This window comes from Pan paniscus, chromosome 8 (genome assembly GCF_029289425.2).
Source record: "Pan paniscus chromosome 8, NHGRI_mPanPan1-v2.0_pri, whole genome shotgun sequence".
NCBI lineage: Eukaryota > Metazoa > Chordata > Mammalia > Primates > Hominidae > Pan > Pan paniscus.
Window position 1 is genome coordinate 111730641 of NC_073257.2, and position 21721 is coordinate 111752361.

Consider the following 21721-nt stretch of genomic DNA (forward strand, 5'->3'; position numbering starts at 1 on the left):
TTCTAGGTCCAGTGGCAGGCATCTGAAGTCCCTGAGAAACTCCTTGAAAACTCGGAATGTGAATAGCCTGAAGGAAGACGAAGAACTAGTGAAAGGACAAAAACTAATTAAGAAGGAATTCATAGAAACTGGAAAGGTGAACACCACACAGAAAAGTAGCATTTGAGGTGTTATAAGGTTTAGAACCCAAAATTTTTAACGTTCAGTGAAAATTGAACGCATACTCACAGGAGCAATATGTCCTCTGTCCTTTGCAAATCTTCAGACTCATTATTAACCTGTTAGCAGAGGCTGTGGGCTTTCTACCACATCATATTTCCATAAAGAATGCTATGTTTCCTGTGAATGTCCTCATCCTACACTTCATGAGTGTTTGATTCCATTCTGATGTTTGGAGGAACAGGAAAACTCAGACCTAGAGCACATAATTCAAATTAATGAAATTTAACCACAAATTTCAAGGTTGGCAGTAGAACCCCATCATCTGTTCCACTCTGATTTTTTGTTTGTGTGTTTATTTTAGATACAGGGTCTCACTATGTTGCCCAGGCTGGACTAAAACCTCAGGGCTCAAGAGATTCTCCCACGCCAGCCTTCTGAGTAGCTGGGACTACAGGGGCATGCTACCATGTCTGGCTTGTCCCAATCTGTTTTTATATCTTCTCCTCTTAAATGCCTTTAGCTTTGATGATTATTTACCCTGCATTGTATTTCAGCATTGTTCTATTATCCTTCCTGGCACAGTGCAGAAATGGTGACCACAGACTACCAAATTTTGCTACCTGCTACCCATGCTCCCAGGGGACTCCACTTCTCCTTGTGGTTGGCATTCTAGGTGATTCCTTATCAAAAACCATTAGGGAGTTCTACTAATATTGAGGTGGGGACTTTGCAGGTGAAGTTCTCCATCTACCTGGAGTACCTACAAGCAATAGGATTGTTTTCGATATTCTTCATCATCCTTGCGTTTGTGATGAATTCTGTGGCTTTTATTGGATCCAACCTCTGGCTCAGTGCTTGGACCAGTGACTCTAAAATCTTCAATAGCACCGACTATCCAGCATCTCAGAGGGACATGAGAGTTGGAGTCTACGGAGCTCTGGGATTAGCCCAAGGTATGTCTGATGGCTATGACATCTTACAGAATCTGTCTGGACCCTGTACTTTTCCTGGACTCAGGAATGCATTTGCCGTTATGTCCTGGGCACAAGTCTTCAGGGATTCCTGTGCATGGTGCTGACAAAACTGCTTCCATCTCTAGGTATATTTGTGTTCATAGCACATTTCTGGAGTGCCTTTGGTTTCGTCCATGCATCAAATATCTTGCACAAGCAACTGCTGAACAATATCCTTCGAGCACCTATGAGATTTTTTGACACAACACCCACAGGCCGGATCGTGAACAGGTTTGCCGGCGTAAGTATCTCAAGAACTGTCAGGTGGTGTGTTTATATACTGAGGATCTTCCTGACAGGGAGGAATTATTGTGTCCCCCTAGACAACACTGTTCAGTTCCAGTTCTTTTGTCACTCAACATGCAAGTGTTTCTTGAGTACCTGCTGTGAGCTCCCAAGAATCCTGGAGATTGAGGGATGAACATCTCTGACCCTTCAAGTAGCTCAGCATCTAGTGAAGAAGACAACCAAAGAAGTGAAGGATTATAATAGAATATAGTAAAACCAGTAACAGCAGTGTGTAGAAAGGTGGTCTGGGAGTACAAAGGAAAAAAAGGCACTAGCCCAGCCTGCGTGATAAAGGTGGGAAATGTCAGAAAAGGTGAAACTTAAGTCATAGAAGCAAGCCAGGGAGATGGCAAGGGTTGGGGGATGGCAGTAGAGCAGGGTGAGAAGGATTATTCTGCAGAGGAAGGAACATAAATAAAAGCACTGTCACAGCCTGGGACAGGAAATACAAGAGATAGTAGGATAACCCTTTGCTTGGCCTCTGCCTCCATTCCTGAAACTTCTATCTTGAATGCTTTAACAATGAGTAAATTTGGTCTGGACTATGGAATAGAGCCATCAGTGATTTTAAAAAGTTCTCAAATATTGTTTCCATCTACCACAGATCCTGGAACCCTTGGCATTCACTCATTCATTCATTCATTCAACAACCGTTATTGAGCACTTTCTATGAGCCAACTACTGTACTAGGCACTGGGGCACTCAATGAATGTGAAGATCATAGATGTCTCTCTTCCATGGGCCAGACCCAACTCATTGATTTTTTAGTGTATCTGAGATGGGAATTCAGGAACAGAGGCAGAGATCAGGCAATTCTGAATGATAAGTAACTATCACCAGCACAGTTTTTAGCCCTGTGCTTATGGAGCAGCTCTGGACTCTTGTTTGTTGGTCTTGGGGCAGACATAGAAAGTATAGCTCACAGTCCACAGCCAGGTTCTGGGGACACAGTAACTGCTTCAAAAGTGGGCCGTTAACTGGTCCCCCTGTGTCATCTTCCTCTGGGGCAGAAACAGTGGGCATGATGTCACTAGAGACAACTTCAATGGCCTTTCTGCTCTTTACTAGAACCTAAAAGAACACTCAATTTTGGGTGAGAAATTTGTCATAGTAATTTTGTAAAGATCACAGTTTTCCCCATGTTGTAATATATATAATCTTCTGAGAAAGAGAACACAGAGGTTTTCTGTGAGTTACTTAGGCAACAGTCATAGTTTGAAGACTGCTTTTGCATGAGAAAGGAAACTGTCATTAATTATATAGTATGTTTCGTTGGGGAGGTGGCTCAGACCTATTAAGGGGAGTTTGATCAAGGGGCCTCTGGGATCAATGGCTGAGTTAAGAGGAGATGGAGTGGAGGAAGGAAAGATGGAGACTCTGTGCCAGGTAAGGATCAAAAGTAATCTGCATAGAACTGATAACTGGTAGGGATTTCTTTTCTCTGCCAACTGTGGGTATAGTTATTTGCATTCTGATAGGACTTTGGGAAAGGTAGGTTAGACTCAGGAGTCATCCATGATTCAGAGCTTTCCTGGAAGACCATTATCCCTGATACAGTTTGAGAAATTCCAGAGATAACTTAAACTCACTTTGGTACTCACATATTACCAATCATAGAATCAATATAATCCCCAGAAATTTAGGCAAGGGCAACCCAAAATATAAACCAAGCTTCTTGAGTGTTCTCCAAACCATCCATCCATTCATTCATTTTTCTTATTTGTTCATTTATTTCACATGACACGAAGGCAACATGGCAGTAAGACACATCTGTTCCCGCTGGGTTCCTTGGTTAGAACACTGTCCAGGCAGGCTCACATTCAACCCAGCTCCCTTCCCCTTGGTCCTCTATGCTTAGCAGAGGAAGCAACTTCCTGAGTATTTTTAGTAGAGATGGGATTTCACCATGTTGGTCAGGCTGGTCTTGAACTCCCGATCTCAGGTGATCCACCCGCCTCAGCCTTGCAAAGTGCTGGGATTACAGGTGTGACCACCACGCCAGGCCTAAATGAAGAAATTATGGAAATGAAATTGGTTATTGGGGCAAGCAATGCAGCCTATTGCAAATGAACACAATGAAATGATTACATGAAAGAGTACTGGGAACACACAGATTCCAACAGATTCCTTGCTAGAACTAGGAAGATGTAAACTATCTTAGGAAGACCTCAGTGATGGTGTATCTCTCCTAATCGTTTTCCTAGGATATTTCCACAGTGGATGACACCCTGCCTCAGTCCTTGCGCAGCTGGATTACATGCTTCCTGGGGATAATCAGCACCCTTGTCATGATCTGCATGGCCACTCCTGTCTTCACCATCATCGTCATTCCTCTTGGCATTATTTATGTATCTGTTCAGGTAGGTTTGGAAATGGCTAAGTCATCCTTCCTTCCTCTCTATCTATAAAAGCCCAGCCTCTTTCCTGAGAATCTTCTCTCTGATTCATTGCTAGTCACTCACTCCTCCCCTCAGCATCTTTGCCATTTAGTCATATGTTGACATACCCAGGAGCCCACAGGCCACTGTCTGAAGCTGAAGTGAGAGCATCAATGGGTGCACCATTTATGGCAAATGTCACCCTAACTGCTGCCCACCCTTCACTCCCTGGAAGCTTAGGTCGGACAGATTTACGTTTGGATCCAAGACTACTTTGAGATTGGCTCTGGACACAGTCTTGCAGCTCCATAAGAACCCCCATGACGATTAGGTCGGTTCCAGAAGAGCCATGCTATGGTGCTTCCTTGGTTGACTTTGGACAGGCATAGCTGCTTGGAGATGTCTCTCAGCAGCAGCTGGGTCTTTCTTTTTACTTCGGCAAAGTTCTAGTTTCACTGGGGTGTCTGTGGGTGGTTTAGGCTCAATTCCAGTGTATTCTTCGAGGGAATGTGCAGCTTGAAAGCAAAACAGGGAAACTGGAACGAGTGGAAGGAACCCTATTCCCACAATAAAATGGGTGAGGGAAGGGGAGGCTGTGGAGGAACTCTGGTCCCACCAGCTGCTTTTGTGGTGAATTGTTTACCTGGGGAAACAATTCTGAAGACACTGATCAGGGGCTCGTGGCCTTGTGGCCTGCGATTGGCGGCTCGCCCCCATGTCCGTGTACAGTTCCTCAGGCACATTGTCACCATAGCGGCCTTTTAACTATTAATAACAAGCCAACAAACAAGAAGCAGGGTTATTGGAGGGAACATCTGTATGTCCATGTATAACATTTTGCATCCCATCTCTCTAACGCCCCACTCTTCCCAGGTTTCAACAAATCCTCACAGAATCTAGTAGCAGTGCGGACCCATTCCACTCCCCCTTGCCCTCAGGCCACAGGGTTCTTCCTGCATTGGATTCTACCCTGTTCCAGTTCTTACCCCCTCAGCACTCTGCATACCTCCAGAATTCTCTGTACCTTCACACACCACCGAGGCACAGTTTTGGTCACTTAACTGAACAGATTCTTCCCTTTTTACCCAAACCTAGGCATGCCTTTTTCTGGCCATTTCCTGCCCATCCCCACTTTACACACCCCACGGGCCCCACTGCCTTTACAAAATCCTTTTGGGGACCTTTTCTCTAATGAGTACAGAAACTGTCACATGGATGATAGCCGTAGATCTGGGGGATATGGGTTAGGCTGACGGAACTCCTTAGGAGGTTTGGAGACTCAAAGCTCTGAGGCTGCAGTGTGCTCTCCTCATGTTCACCCCACTCTGTTCCCCACCAACCCCAGTCTTCTCATTGGTCTCCTCCTCGGAGCGTCTCATCATTCTGCTCCCAGACATGGCACTGCAGGCTTTTGTCTTGTTCAGACGTAAGCTATGCCCATCAAGGGGAAGAATGCTGGGTTGTGGCCAGAAAGGAGGAAGATGGTGGATGCCTCATGACTGCGGGACTGGCTGATTCTTTACTTTTTGTGTCTAGATGTTTTATGTGTCTACCTCCCGCCAGCTGAGGCGTCTGGACTCTGTCACCAGGTCCCCAATCTACTCTCACTTCAGCGAGACCGTATCAGGTTTGCCAGTTATCCGTGCCTTTGAGCACCAGCAGCGATTTCTGAAACACAATGAGGTGAGGATTGACACCAACCAGAAATGTGTCTTTTCCTGGATCACCTCCAACAGGTGAGGCTTCCCCTGGGTATTTACCCATGTGTGTACTTTGGGGTTCTATATGTTTGATATTAGCGGTGGGAGGGCAGGCATGGCTAGTGGTGTGAAATTCACTCTGGCCACACACACTGTCATGCTATGTAAGTGGAGAGAAGAAAGCATGAGCTTTGGAGTCAGAGACTGGGTCCCCATGACAGCTCTGCCGTTTACCAAGCTGGGTGAATTGCCTTGACTTCTCTAAGGAGAATCTCCATTTCTTTGTTTTTGTAATGGCCAGAACACACCCTATCTCACAGGGTTCCACCTGTCTCATGGTGGAAGTCAAATGACATTTGTGAGCATTTTGTAACCCAGTACCAAATAAGTGCTGGGTGAACTGAACATCCTCTGTTTACTTTTCTGAGAACGGATGTGAGATTCTCCATAGTCATGACACTCTTTCTGGGTAGTGAAGGCAGTGGAGGTTGGAGAGAGGAGAGTTGGGAATTTTTAGGTAAGACCATTGATGACAGAAAGGGAAGCTTCCGTCCTGTGAACAGGGTGAGCATTATTCTCCAGTATCCTTAAGCCCTGGCAAGCAGTATGTCCTGGAAAGAGGAAGATCTTTTTCAGGAAGAAAAATTCTTGAGTGGCTTCCAAAGTGTCTTGAGGTGCTAAAGATGCTCAGTATTATTTGGAATGTGGACAGGTCAGGAGTTTGATTGTAAAGATATTTTATTTCTTAGAGACTTTCTAAGAAGGAAAAGGCATATAAGTAAATCTTATTAGACCTTCACTGTAAAGGACATATCATATTTATTCATACACATGCTGGAATTATTGGTGCAGACATTTAAATACATTTTCTTTGAGAAAGTCCTTTTTTTTTTTTTTTTGATGGAGTTTCCCTCTTGTTGCCCAGGCTGGAGTGCAATGGTGCAATCTCAGCTCACAACAACCTCTGCCTCCTGGGTTCAAGCAATTCTCCTGCCTCAGCCTCCCAAGTAGCTGGGATTACAGGCATGCACCACCACGCCCAGCTAATTTTTTTAATTTTTTTTTTTTTTTTTTTTTTTGAGACGGAGTCTCGCTCTGTCGCCCAGGCTGGAGTGCAGTGGCGCGATCTCGGCTCACTGCAAGCTCCGCCTCCCGGGTTCACGCCATTCTCCTGCCTCAGCCTCCCTAGTAGCTGGGACTACAGGCGCCCGCTACCACGCCCGGCTAATTTTTTTTTGTATTTTTAGTCGAGACGGGGTTTCTCCGTGTTGGTCAGGCTGGTCTTGAACTCCTGATCTCAGGTGATCTGCCCGCCTTGGCCTGCCACAGTGCTGGGATTACAGTCATGAGCCACCACAGCTGGCCTGGGAAAGTCCATTCTTATAAACTGTGTCTATACACATGTATTCTTCAGTTCTCTATGAAACCCCAGTATATCTCCCTGTGGCCAACTTGCACCTAACTTCCTTTCACCCTCAGCTTCTTCTTCCCCTTTTACAAATACTGAAATCAAACAGGGCACGTTGACCCTTCCTATGGTGCTTACTTTTTAATCTTACACATGGATTCACTATGGCATTGCTTCCCCAGCCTGATCAAAAGAAGTCATTTGGAGCGTTCATTTAAAATGCAGATTTTTGGCCAGGAGCAATGGCTCATGCCTGTAATTCCAGCACTTTGGGAGACTGAGGCAAGCAGAACACGTGAGCCCAGGAGTTCAAGACCAGCTTGGGCAACATGATGAAATCCTGGCTCTACAAAAAATACAAAAAAATTAGCTGGGTGTAGTGGTGTGCACCTATAGTTCCAGCTACTTGGGAGGTTGAGGTAGGAGGATGGCTTGAGCCCGGGAGGTCGAGGCTGCAGTGAGCCATGATCACGCCACTGCACTCTAGCCTTGGTGACAGAGCAAGACCTTGTCTCATAAAACAAAAACAAAAAAAAATGCAGATTCTTGAATCCCATCCTAGGCCCCCTGAAATCAGAATCTTAAAGGAAAGGGTCCAGGAATTTTCCACATGAATTTGTAACATTGTATATTAACAGTTGCCCTAGGTGATTCTTATGATTTGGCGAGTTTGGTAGACATTGCACTGTAGGATTCCCTTAGTTCAGCAAAGACCTCTAGGATCTTTAAAATGCAATTTATTTTCTTAAAAAATATATCAATAGGCTTTTAGGAATACATGGTGTTTCTAAGTCAAATTGAGGCATTGCCTAAGAGTGCGGCCCGATCAAGTCAAACCCTCTGAGAATGTTCTGTGAACGCCAAGGTTGCTGGTTAAGATGAGGACGTGATCAGTGACACGCACTCTCTGGTTCTGTTGCCCCACAGGTGGCTTGCAATTCGCCTGGAGCTGGTTGGGAACCTGATTGTCTTCTTTTCAGCCTTGATGATGGTTATTTATAGAGATACCCTAAGTGGGGACACTGTTGGCTTTGTTCTGTCCAATGCACTCAATGTGAGTTTGAAGGTTGGGAGTTTGGTTTCGTTAGTGTGCTTATTCTTAAATTAAGCCTGATGTATACTGTGGAGTCTGTGCTCTTGATTCCTTCTTAAACCCAGAGGGACTAAAGAAGACTGAGGTTCAAACCCTGGCTCCATCTTTTACCCATGGACATATTCCTTACTCTTCCTAAGTAGACATGAATGCCATCTAGAAAACTGGACATAAATATTGACCTTAGGGCTTAAGAAGGCAATTTCATATGTTTCAATCTAATTGTTCCCTGTCTGCCTCTTTGCTTGGTTCTAGTGAGAGAATAAATAACTTTCTTCTCTAGAATGTAGCAGTAATCAGAAAGGCTTTTTGAACAAATAATTCCTCCTGTGTTTATTTTTCTTAGATCGTAGAATAATTGGAGGTAATTCTAATAAAGAACATAGAGTCTGATAAAACTATAGAATGTGTCTCACTGCAGCATCCCCAGCATGACTAGAGGATACATGGCAGGCATGATTCTTTTCTAGCACCTAAGACAGTGGCTGGCACTACCGTAATTATTCAATCAATATTTGTTATAAATGAGTCATTTGACCATCTTTTTGAACTAATTTTTTTAGTTCAAAGAGATTTGCATAGTTACATGTGGGCATTATATAATAGTGCTGTCTTCATTAGAAGTTAATAAGGCTTGTGGAGCACAGTGGCTGACACCTGTAATCCCAGCACTTTGGGAGGCCGAAGTGGGTGGATCACCTGAGGTCAGGAGTTTGAGACCAGCCTGGCCAACATGGTGAAACCCCATCTCTACTAAAAATGCAAAAAAAATTAGCCAGGCATGGTGATGAGTGCCTGTAATCCCAGCTACTGGGGAGGCTGAGGCAGGAGAATCACTTGAACCCAGGAGGCAGAGGTTGTAGTGAGCCAAGATCGTGCCATTGCACTCCAGCCTGGGCAACAGAGCAAGATTCCATCTCAAAAAAAAAAAAAGAAGTTAATAAGGCCCAATGTGTTCCTGCCAGGGCACCTAAAAGGACTTTGTTATTCACTAGAGTCACTTAGTTCCTTGTGTCACTGCCCTTTCATACCCCCATTTCTAGGCTTTTTAGCCCAGGACAGACAAGGCAAATAGTCAGGAAACTATTAGATTGAACCAAAACAAAATGACTCAAACACCAGCAATTACATATGCTTCAATCTACACAAAGTGGATACTCTGAGTCCCCATGATTCCGTCCTCTGCTTTCTGTGGCTCCCTTTCTTTAACCACCATTTGCTCAACAAGAACTCTCTGTGCATATATGCAAACTCCTGAGTCTTTTTCTGAAAGAAGTTTGCATCTGAGTAATCTACAGATTCCCTGGCCTGGATCATGCCTTTCCCTGACTCACAAAGAACACTAGGCATCCAGGCAGGAGGCCTGAGCTCTGCTCCCACTCCACCCATTGCCAGACTCTCAAATTCCAGCTTTAGTCCCAAACCACTAGACACTCACATTGCCCTTCGCGTGAGCACCTAATTAGTCTGCAGCCATTCAATGCACTGCTCTTAATTCCTTCCCCAAGGAGGCAAGGATTGTCTTTCTTACACTTTTCCTTACTCCCTTGTAGAGTCCAGCACAGTGCTGGGTACAAAGTCGGCACTGGATAGTCCTTGTGGTTTGAGTGGTTGAGTTGGTTTCTGTGCCTATGATGATTTTCAGTCTTCTGGTTTTTCTGTAGATCACACAAACCCTGAACTGGCTGGTGAGGATGACATCAGAAATAGAGACCAACATTGTGGCTGTTGAGCGAATAACTGAGTACACAAAAGTGGAAAATGAGGTAAGGAGGAACTGGAAAAATCCAGGAACAAGGCAAAAACCACATGCAACTCCTTCGAGAGTGCATCTTTAGAATTTCTCCATATTTCACATGGGCCCATAGTGGGTCCCTAAAGTTTCCTTTCCTCTAACTCAAAGGACCTAATTTCTTCAAACTTAGAATAGGAAATGGTTTAGGGGATGTCGGGTCTTGGAACATACCGAGGAGATCTACAGCACAAGCTCATGGTGTATTTTTCTTTAACTGAATAAGGTAGGAACTTTCCAAAAGTGCAAGTCTAGTTCAGTCTATTAAATGCAGAGGCCATTAGGTAGCTGGGACACTGCTACCCTTCTCCTGTTCTATGTCACGAGTCCTGGGTGGACTGTTCGGCTGAGTTGCCACCTTATAAAACTTACTTCTCATCTTGTCTCCTTGCCAGGCACCCTGGGTGACTGATAAGAGGCCTCCGCCAGATTGGCCCAGCAAAGGCAAGATCCAGTTTAACAACTACCAAGTGCGGTACCGACCTGAGCTGGATCTGGTCCTCAGAGGGATCACTTGTGACATCGGTAGCATGGAGAAGGTAGGTGGAGTGAAGGAAGGCCTGGATGGGAGGCCTTGTGATCAAACAACAATTGGACAGAGTGGAGAGCAGCTGGGCCCTAAGCCTTCATCATTTGGATGGAGGGAGAGGGTCAGGGCACTTCCTCTGCCCTGGGGAGGTGTGGAGACACAGTATCAGAGGGAAGGATAGCAGCCAGGGATCACACAGACTTACCGCAGCTGTCGGGGCCCTCTGCTCAGCTCCTCCCTGCCTCCTAGCCAGCTGACCAGGGCCCCTTTCCTATAAGGTCCACAGTATGCAGAGAGGAAGTCAGGAAGGAAACAAGGGGGCGGCCAGGCCTGGTGAAGGAACTGTTGAGAATAGCAGTGTGGAGGTTGTCCCTGAAGGAAGAATGGCCCAGTTCTCCTCCCAGTCTTCAAAGTCAGGCACCCTCCTTAGGTGCTGTTGTTTTCCGAGGACCTGGGGTCTGATGAGCAAGGACGCTGAGGTCCAGATCAGAGTCTGGCTCTCAGCTGGTGGCAGACCTAATCTTTCCCTTCTTCACTTCTAAACAAGCATTTTTCTTTTTTCTTTATTTTTATTTATTTATTTATTTATTTTCAGATGGAGTCTCACTCTATCACCCAGGCTGGAGTGCAGTGGCACAATCTTGGCTCACTGCAACCTCTGCTTCCTGGGTTCAAGTGATTTTTCTGACTCAGACTCCCAAGTAGCTGGGACTACAGGTGCACGCCACCATGTCTGGCTAATTTTTTTTTGTATTTTTAGTAGAGACGGGGTTTTGCCATATTGACCAGGCTGGTCTTGAACTCCTGAACTCAGGTGATCTGCCTGCCTTGGCCTCCCGAAGTGCTGGGATTATAGGCATGAGCCACCACGCCTGGCCTAAACAAGGATTTTGTTTTTATCTATAATTTCCAATAATAATTATAACAACAGCTGCCAAGAGAGTCCATTTCAAACAGTGACTATAGTTCTCAGCAAACAATGATTTTTGGCATCTTTTTCTGACATCTGGGTACTTTTTTCCTCACCAAAACCAAAATCAGTTTAATATCTTAGAGATGGAGTGGCCAGTCACTGCCTCTTACCTCCTGTGACTGTGAATGCCCAGGCTAAATAACTTTTCCCCAAGAATTATTTGTGGAACTAATGTGTAAGGGAACTATATTCGCAGATTGGTGTGGTGGGCAGGACAGGAGCTGGAAAGTCATCCCTCACAAACTGCCTCTTCAGAATCTTAGAGGCTGCCGGTGGTCAGATTATCATTGATGGAGTAGATATTGCTTCCATTGGGCTCCACGACCTCCGAGAGAAGCTGACCATCATCCCCCAGGTGAGCTCTAGAACTTACTCGGGCACATGCCGTGGGGAGCAGCTTGTTTTACAGGAAACATATGCAGCTTCTTCTTGATGTCTGTTCAGTCAGCACTGTCAATTCCACGGTCTACTCGGGATACTTGAGCTAGTTCCCTAGGATGGACACGTCGTTTCCAGAACTTTGAAATGTTTGGTAATATGCATTTGTGGCTGCCTGTATCTGACCACTAGGTGGCAGCAACACAACAGAAGTCAAGTACAGCAGACGATTCTTTAGCGTTGCTATAGCCCATCACGGTTTGCAAGACTTTTGCAATCAGCATTAGCAGTTTTGCCGCTGAAGCTTGAAGCCATTAAGCTTTATACTCCCCATTTGCTATGGTTAAAAGATAGAGGAGGGAATTTGCTGCAGGTTTCTGCCAGCAAGCGGAACGCTTCGTGCATCAGCAAGAAAGAGTTCCCGTCGGCTTTCTCTCTGGATCCTGCCAGATAAGGACTGCCGCGAGGCCTCTCCGTTCCCCGCAGCGGCTCCTCAGGAGAACCTTTCCTCCTCCGCCCACTGCAGCCCAGTTCCTCTGGGGGTAGTTTTGGTCTGTCTGGTGTTTGCTCAGTTCGATAGTCTTTTCTCCAGCCTCTTCAAAAGCGTGACACCTTCTTCTCATGCAGCTGTACTATTCTTTCCTCTACCCTCCTCTGATCCCTCTACCTTGAAATCACGATTATGGGTTTGGGAGGCCGAGGCAGGTGAATCACTGGAGCCCAGGAGTTCAAGATCAGCCTAGGCAACATGGCAAGAACCCATCTCTACAAAAAAAATTTAAAAAATCAGCCAGGCATCGTGGTGCGTGCCTCTGGTCCCAGCTACTCGGGAGGCTGAGGTGGAAGGATCACTTGAGCTAAGGATGTCAAGGCTGCAGTGAGCGGTGTTCGTGCCACTGCACTCCAGTCTGGGCAACAGAGTGAAACTCAGCCTCAAAAACAAAAAATAAACCGAGGACTTCTAACCCTGTGCCTAGCCCCTGGCTGGTAGCCACTCCGAGCCTTAGGAGGGAAAACCTTGCGGAAGCTCAACCACAAACCAGCTTCCTGCCTCAGGAATCCATCTCAGGCCAGTCCTATCCACCATCTCCCAGTCCTGAGGAACTCCGAGGTCCTTTTCTGGCATGAGCCCCAACAGCCCCCTTGTCCTTTCACTTGCAGGACCCCATCCTGTTCTCTGGAAGCCTGAGGATGAATCTCGACCCTTTCAACAACTACTCAGATGAGGAGATTTGGAAGGCCCTGGAGCTGGCTCACCTCAAGTCTTTTGTGGCCAGCCTGCAACTTGGGTTATCCCACGAAGTGACAGAGGCTGGTGGCAACCTGAGGTAATGTTCCATAGCCTGCTACCCCTGCAGGCAGTGAGAGGATGTGAGGGGGCCACTCCTCGTGTTCCTCGTGTTAGGTGATGCCTGGCATAGAATTTTCATCCAGGTCTGATTCCTAAAGTGTAAAATGAACCTGTTGTAAAGTTCACAAGATAAAATAGATGTGAAAGTGCTTTAAAACTCTTGAAAACTGGTCGAGCACAGTGGCTCACGCCTGTGATCCCAGCACTCTGGGAGGCTGAGGCAGGTAGATCACCTGAGGTCAGGAGTTTGTGACCAGCCTGGTCAACATGGTGAAACCCTGTCTCTACTAAAAATACAAAAAGTAGCCGAGCATGGTTGTGGGCACCTGTAGTCCCAAGCTACTCAGGAGGCTGAGGCAGGAGAATCACTTAAACCCAGGAGGTGGAGGTTGCATTGAGCCGAGATTGCGCCACTGCACTCCAGCCTGGGCAACAGAGCAAGACTCTGTCTAAAAAAAAAAAAAAATCAACTCTTGAAAACCTTTGTTATTGGCCGGGTGCAGTGGCTCACGCCTGTAATCCCAGCACTTTGGGAGGCTGAGGCCGGTGGATCACGAGGTCAGGAGTTCAAGACCAGCCTGGCCAAGATGGTGAAACCCCGTCTCACTAAAAATACAAAAAATTAACTGGGCGTGGTGGCAGGCGCCTGTAATCTCAGCTACTCAGGAGGCTGAGGCAGAGAATTGCTTGAACCCGGGAGGCGGAGGTTGTAGTGAGCTGAGATCACACCACTGCACTCCAGCCTGGGAGACAGAGCAAGATTCCATCTCAAAACAAACAAACAAACAAAAAACCTTTGTTATTAAATGTACTCCTCATATGACATTACACAATGTGTGCTTACACATCCCACAGAAAGCAGAGGCTCCCAGCTGTGCACAATCAGGATGAAAATAGTCTGGCTGCCTGGTCCAATCCTAGAGTCTGATTTAATTGTTTGAGGCTAGACTGGACATAGGGAGTTTTAAAGGATCCCCACGAGGCTGTTAAGGGCATCGCAGTTAAAGAACCACTGATCTAAAGAGCATGCGGATGACAGGGAACGTGACATCTGTAAAATCCGTAGGCACTGTTGAAACACCTGAAATCAACAAAAGACTCTCTTGGCTTTCACAGTTATTTTTAACCTTTCCAAAACATTTTTATATAATTGACAGTTCACTTCTGGCCTTCAGTGTATGTTTGCCTGTCCATTAATAAGTTGATCTGGCATTTTTCCTGTAACATTTTTGTTTTTCCTTCCACACACTGAAGTTCTGCCCTCAGCCAAAGCCCACCGCTCATGGACAGGTCTTGCTCCTGCCCCAGGGGCCTCAGGGGTGGTAGGCAGGGAATAGGCCGTTGGCAAGTTGAAGCTCAGGAAGGAAGGGAGGGCTCAGTAACTGATTCAGGGGCCAGCCACTCTGGCTTCACCTGGGAGCTTGTGACACGTGCAGAATCTCAAGGCATAGACCTACTCATCAGAATCCGCACTTTAGCAAGATTCCCAGGTGATTTGTGTGCACATTACACTTGAGAAGCACTGCCTAGAGTGTTGTGATTAACTAGGCTGCAAGCTAAAATCACCCAGGAAGCTTTAAACCTCCCAACGCCTAAACTGTAGCCCAGACCAACTGAATCGGGGACCCAGGTGATTTCAGTGTGTAGCCCCAGGGAACAAGCCCTGGTAGAGAACATCGTCAGTTTACTTTCCCTCCACAACAGATCTAGCAACTAGCAGGACTCAAGTAGGTCTTTAGGCCAGTGTAAAAGATCATTCAAACATTCAGTCAGCAAAAATGTAATAACACCGGCCGGGCGCAGTGGCTCATGCCTGTAATCCTAGCACTTTGGGAGGCCGAGGCAGCCGGATCACCTGAGGTCGGGAGTTCGAGACCAGCCTGACCAACGTGGAGACACCCCATCTCTACTAAACATACAAAATTAGTGGGGCATGGTGGCACAGGCCTGTAATCCCAGCAGTAATCCCTCAGGAGGCTGAGGCAGGAGAATCGCTTGAACCCGGGTGGCGGAGGTTGTGGTGAGCTGAGATTGCGCCATTGCACTCCAGCCTGGGAGACAAGAGCAAAACTCCGTCTCCAAAATATATATACACCTACTATGTGCCAGGTACTGAAAATACAGAGGCAAACAGAGACACAACCCTGACTTCCTAGCATTTACAGCATAATGAAGACAGACCTCTGTCAGTAAATGCCAGTACAGTCTGTGCTACAGAGGGTACATTTGGGACGCTATGGTAGGGTACAATGGGAGGCCTTGACATTTCTGGTTTGTAAAAACAAAAATCATGCCATCTTTCTCCTGTCCAAGCTGAGAGATGCTTAAATGGTATTACCAATGCCTTGATTTCAGACCTGAGTTTCAAACCTGGCCTGGGGGACTAAAACTTACATTTCTCTGTTGAATGATGGGTAAGTTCAGCTTGGAGAGAGCAGCTGAAAGACAAAGTGGCGCCTCAGCAACAGTCTGTTACTCTAAAGTCCAAAGTCTACGTTACACTTTGGGCCAGGCAGGAGTTTGGTACAAGCTAAGTAAATAGTTTTTCAGTGTCTCTGACCTTACATTGCAGGGGAAAACTGGAAGTTCATCTTGGGTGACTTCTCATCTCCTGCAGAAATTTTCTTACAGAGAATTACAGCACTTTGGCCACCCCCTGTTTAATATGTTCCCTAATGGCCACAGCAGGAAAGAGCAATTAGCAAATTCCTGAATATTTCCTTCACATCATTTCCCAAAGCTTCTTTATGTTAAGTAAGAGGTCCAGCCTTCATTACAGGCTTTTAGCAAATTAAAGCTATTTGCATTTTAGAAGCATATTTGAATTCCACATACATTGCATCTCACACCAAGACATCACGTTCATTAGACAGCTTCATCTCTAATCAAAGCAGAAGGCCTTGAACAAATAATTAGCCTTGAGACTAGAATTACACATTAAAATAATAAATGGATTTGCTAAGGCCACAAAGAAATGCCACTGGGGCATTCTAGTGTTGTTCCACCCTATATTAATGGTTTCAGGTCAAATGCTGCTAAAGTAAACTTGGTGACACTCATGTTGTTTTGGAAATGTTGATATCACGGCAACCAAATACAAAGCATGGTTCCTGGGCCATTGTTATCCAAACTTGTTTAAGCATAAAAATGTGCCTGGGGTGCTTAGTAAAAAGGCACGTTCCTAGGCTCCTGCCGGCTCTGATTGAGCAAAGCAAGGGCCCAGAAATATGACTTTTTAATTAAGTACTTGGGGTGGGTTTCAATTGGGAAAGTTTGAAAAACGCTGCTCACAGCAGCAAGGTACAGCTAGTTGAAGAGGCCCAAACATTCCAGGGGAATTTTGGAGGGGGGGTTTTGAAAGTCTGATCTGGAACATGAAAATGGTCCCCCTGCCCTGCGTCTTTCCTTGGTCTTTAGGAGCTAACACATGGTTGCTTCTATTGGCTGCAGCATAGGCCAGAGGCAGCTGCTGTGCCTGGGCAGGGCTCTGCTTCGGAAATCCAAGATCCTGGTCCTGGATGAGGCCACTGCTGCGGTGGATCTAGAGACAGACAACCTCATTCAGACGACCATCCAAAACGAGTTCGCCCACTGCACAGTGATCACCATCGCCCACAGGCTGCACACCATCATGGACAGTGACAAGTGAGTGTAGGGGGACAGGGCTTGACATGGATGGCTTAACCCTTGCTCAACAGTAACAGTGTCAGCCGGGAAACACCTGATGGCAGAAGCTTTAACCACCACCACATTACTGATGAAGAAACTGAGACTTAGAGATGTCAAGTAATCTGGCCAAAATTTTACATCATGCGAGTGAAAACGAACAAGGTTAAGGGAACTATTCATATCTTGAGGGCAAAATAGGAAACTGTGTGTTGTAACAATTAACTGGGTGTGGGGAGGTGGAAGCTCAAGCCGTGAGAGGCAGATGTTGACCATAGACCTTCCTAACTGTCCTGAGCCCCAGCTGCTGCTCTGTAAAACAGCCAGAAGCTTTCTATTCCTTCCAGCTGTGTCATATTACAATCAAAAGTCAGTAATCTTAGAAAGCTGTTTGGAGATGATAGGCACCCTTTGTAAACCAATCTATCCTTAAACAATGTGCACTTCTTTTAAAAACTCATGTAAATGGACTCATACTGCCTGTATTCTTCTATTACTTGATTCTTTTGTTCAATATTATTTGCAGAATTCATCCATGTTGATGTGTGTAGCTGTGGCTCATTGATTTTCACTGCTTTGTAGCCTTGTCTGACTATACCACAACTTAGTCCTGGTTATTCTTATAAATGCCTAGACTTGAGATGCTGCTTCCTAAGACTTTTATTTCTTTCTTCCTTGTTTCAGGGTAATGGTCCTAGACAACGGGAAGATTATAGAGTACGGCAGCCCTGAAGAACTGCTACAAATCCCTGGACCCTTTTACTTTATGGCTAAGGAAGCTGGCATTGAGAATGTGAACAGCACAAAATTCTAGCAGAAGGCCCCATGGGTTAGAAAAGGACTATAAGAATAATTTCTTATTTAATTTTATTTTTTATAAAATACAGAATACATACAAAAGTGTGTATAAAATGTACGTTTTAAAAAAGGATAAGTGAGCACCCATGAACCTACTACCCAGGTTAAGAAAATAAATATCACCAGGTACTTGAGAAACCCCTCGATTGTCTACCTCGATCGTACTTCCTTGCTACCCACCCCTCCCAGGGACAACCACTGTCCTGAATTTCACGATAATTATTCCTTTGCCTTTCATTTCCGTTTTATCACCTTTGTATGTATCTTTAAACAACATATACCCTTTTTTACTTATGTAAATGGACTGACTCATACTGCATACATCTTCTATGACTTGATTCTTTTGTTCAATATTATATCTGAGATTCATCCATGGTGATGCAAATAGGTGCATTATTTTTTTTCACTGCTCTGTAGTCTGGCATTGTATGAATACAGCACAATGTATCAGTTTTAATATTGGGGATCATTAGCATTATTCTCAGGTTTTTAAAAATTATAAGCAGTACTACTATGGACATTCTGGTCTACATCTCCTGGCACATATGTAAGAGTTTCTCTAGGGTATAACCTAGGAATGGAGGGTATGAACATGTTTACATGCACAAACTAGCTGATGCCAAACTGGTAATGCCAACTGAAAACATTGCTGTCAATCTGATGAATATGAATTGATGTATCATTGAGAATTTCATTTGCATTTCCCTAGTATCTATTGGGGATGAATATATTTTCATGTTTCTGGGGCATTTGCATTTCCAATTGTTTTTTAAATATTGTGTCTGATAATTCCAATGTCTGGATTCTTTATCTGTTGTTTCTGTTGGTTTTTACTCATGGTATTTTATTTCCTTGTATGTCTTGTGAATTTTTATTATAAGCTCGTTCTCCTTAAAACTTTATCTGTGGACATTCTTTGAGGCCTAAGTTGACCGTGAATTCTTCCTAAGGGAATTGGGAATGCTTTAGCCTGCTGCCTGGGGCATTACCCAGAACCTCTTTGAATGAAATTCTTCACTAAGGGGTTTCAAACCACAGTGCAACTTCAGACCACAATCCTGTACAAGAGCCAGCTTGTGATTTACAAATTCTCCAGGGAAAGTGACAGGTTGGAGATAGGCATGGGGTTTTGTTGTTGTTCTTGTTGACTCCTGCATTCTGCATGGCAGGACCTAGGCCTCTTTACCTGTACATTGCAGGTATAACCCTTTCATGACACAGGTTCATCAGAGGGTTTTAGTCTGCACTGTGGCAGACCTTGGCTTTATCTCTTGCCTTGACCTCCTACATTATCAACAAAGTGAGAGTTTAAGATCTCCTGGGCAGGAGATTTCAGAAGCCAGCCTAAGTTTTGGGCCTTCCTCACCTCCTAGGGCCTTTGTGTCAGGTTCTTTTGGGTTCTTCATATTCCTTACCTCCCTTTCAGTGATGTAATGATAAAGATTTTGATTTATTCAGCATTTCACGGTCTGTTTAGTGAGGTGCTTAACATTAAACTTCTGAAATGAAGGGCATATAGCTAGTGTAAGCATACCTCTGGTTTGCCCTGAATAGTTATGGGTTACATCTGTTTTCCCAAAACAATAATAGCTCCCCCTTTCACACACGCACAAAAATTGTCTCATTTGTATGATAAACTTGTGTGCCTCCTACACATAGCCCTGTGAATTCGATTTTGAATCACAGCATGGATGGCGATCAACAAAGTTGTATAGATATTGAAGTGTTGGCTGGGGGGGCGCTATTCATGGAGAATCCCCTCCTTAATTCTGCAAACTAGATCTAGTACATTGTCAATATTCTATAGTCATTGGCTATTTTTTACAGCTAGCTTTTCAGATCTATACCTGCTTATGTACATGAAATGTAGCTCCTGTAAATTGCAGATTAGTGTATATTAATCTAAGATGCCATCAATTGTAAAATACCTGTTATTTTCTATACCACGAAGAAAGGATACTGCCAATTAAACTTTGGTATGCATTGTTGGTAAAATGCATCCTATTTGTGGAAAAAAATTAGCATTTTAAGATTAATACAATACAATACCTGTAAAGCTCTATAAGAGCTAAGTCATGTCCTTTATTTCTGCTATTGATCCTTGTTCTTTTTTCCTGATTGTTCCAGTCTGTATTGCTCTTTTAATCCAATATCATCATCAGCAGCAGCATCAGCATCATCATCATCATCATCACTTCCCTTATCTCTTTTTCTCAACTATTTCACTGCTAGGTAGCTAACTACTGTTTTTACCATCTATTCTTTCTAATCATTAGAATTTCAAAAAACTACTTTTTCCTTTTTTTTAGTGGTGTTTTAAAAATTTATTTATTAGCACCACTCTTAACAGTTTCTTCACTGTTTTTCACTGATCTTTTGGGCACTTTCTGTGCCCTTCCCAATTCTTCTGGGTGCATGGAATCATAGTGTTCAGAAGTAAAGTTGCCTATGCCCATCGTTAAGCTACTATCTCTTAGTTTCAAACCTACCCTTTTAGATTTTGCTCTGTGATGCTGGGACTTATAAGTCTCATTTCTGCTTTGCCAACTATTCCTATTAAGTTCTGACAATAGGAGGTGCTGGAGGGACACTGGACGCAGCCTGGATGAGGAAGAAAACGTGCTCCTTCTCGTTGGCTCTGTTGCTATTAGCACCACTCTTAACAGTTTCTCTGCAGCAGCAGTTCTCACAAGTAGCCACATTGATTTTAGTTTGCAGTTTTTCAACATTCACAGAAAGTGTCGTCAGGCCCAACACCAACACCAGCTGAGCAGCGTCCCCTTTTTCAGAAGCAATAAACAGACTGAAAGAAAACAAACTAATTTTACATTGATACATTGGCACAAACAGGAAGAATAAGTCTATAAAAATATAAAGAATAAACCTATAAGAATAAACCATCAGGCCTACATTTCTGGCAGAATAATTTTGCATAAGCACTTTTGGAAACATCCTCAGAATAAATTTGTCCTGTTTATATAGTAGAATGAGAATACATTTAACCACAAATGCATACCGATCATGAATTTATTTTAGAATTAGCAAACAATATTGTACAAACATTGATATTTAAATCTCTAAGCTCCTGCAACTTAGATTTAGTTAGCAAAGACTATATTCTACTCTGAGTTTGGTCTTCCACATGGACTAGACACTAGACTGGTTTTTTGAAAGGTTTCATATTGTTCGAAAATACCATAAGTAGGCCAGGCACAGTGACTCACACCTGCAATCCCAGCACTTTGGGAGGCCTAGGCAGGCCGGAATGCTCGAGCGCAGGAGTTCGAGACCAGCCTGAGCAACAAGGTAAGACCCCGTTTCTACAAAAAAAAAAAAAATACAGAAAGTTAGCCAGGTGTAGTAGTGCATGCCTGTAGTCCCAGCTACTCAGGAGGCTGAAGTGGAAGGATCACTTGAGCCCAGGAAGTCGAGGTTGCAGTGAGCTGAGATCACACCACTCCATTCCAGCCTGGGTGACAGAGTGGGACTCTGTCTCCAAAAAAAAAAAAAAAGAAAACATCATAAGTAAAAGATTGTAAAAATGCATAAAACAATTGGCTGTAAAAAGCACTCCATTGTCATAGCCCTCCTTTTAATTTCATATGCAAGTAGTTAGTTATGCTGTAGAATTTAACTGTTACAATATAAAAAGCAACTATTTATGGAAAAAGTAGAAAAAAGGAGAAAATGGCCAGGTGCAGTGGCTCACACCTGTAATCCCAACACTTTGGGAGGCTAGGCAGGAGGATCATTTGAGCTCAGGAGTTCAAGACCAGACTGGGAATATATGTATGGCAGTGTTTCTTTAAGGTAAATGAACATAAAAATAGAGTTTCAGGAAGAGAAGAAAAACTAGGCTAGTTTGGTTCTTACTGAATTTTGAAAATGAACTACAATAGAGCTCCTTCTTCAATTCTAACAATCAAGGCCTTGGTCACCATATTGGTAATCTCTTGATTAATCCTCTTGGTTCTCACTTGATTTCCATCTGGCGATTATGCCTGACAAACACTATCACGGATTTCAGATCCATCTGCCCTGTTCCTTGGCAGCCATCTTTGGGACAATTACTTGCTGCTCAAGCCTGGAGACCAGGGTTGTCCAATCTTTTGGCCTCCCTGGGCCGCACTGG

General features: G+C 44.4%; 1 protein-coding gene across 2 annotated transcripts in view; it reads left to right on the forward strand.

Moving 5' to 3' along the window:
- The window catches only part of ABCC2 (ATP binding cassette subfamily C member 2), an 83218-nt gene extending 64729 nt beyond the window's left edge, over positions 1-18489 (forward strand). For both annotated transcript variants that reach the window (XM_063607850.1, XM_034931269.3), the window contains 12 exons: positions 1-136; positions 896-1115; positions 1262-1416; positions 3668-3823; positions 5378-5577; positions 7877-8003; positions 9707-9808; positions 10230-10373; positions 11533-11691; positions 12876-13042; positions 16516-16710; positions 17416-18489. In XM_063607850.1, coding sequence (XP_063463920.1) covers positions 1-136; positions 896-1115; positions 1262-1416; positions 3668-3823; positions 5378-5577; positions 7877-8003; positions 9707-9808; positions 10230-10373; positions 11533-11691; positions 12876-13042; positions 16516-16710; positions 17416-17545 — 1891 coding nt within the window. In that variant the 3' untranslated portion in view covers positions 17546-18489. The remainder of the gene's footprint in view (positions 137-895; positions 1116-1261; positions 1417-3667; positions 3824-5377; positions 5578-7876; positions 8004-9706; positions 9809-10229; positions 10374-11532; positions 11692-12875; positions 13043-16515; positions 16711-17415) is intronic.
- Positions 18490-21721: the final 3232 nt, after the last annotated feature.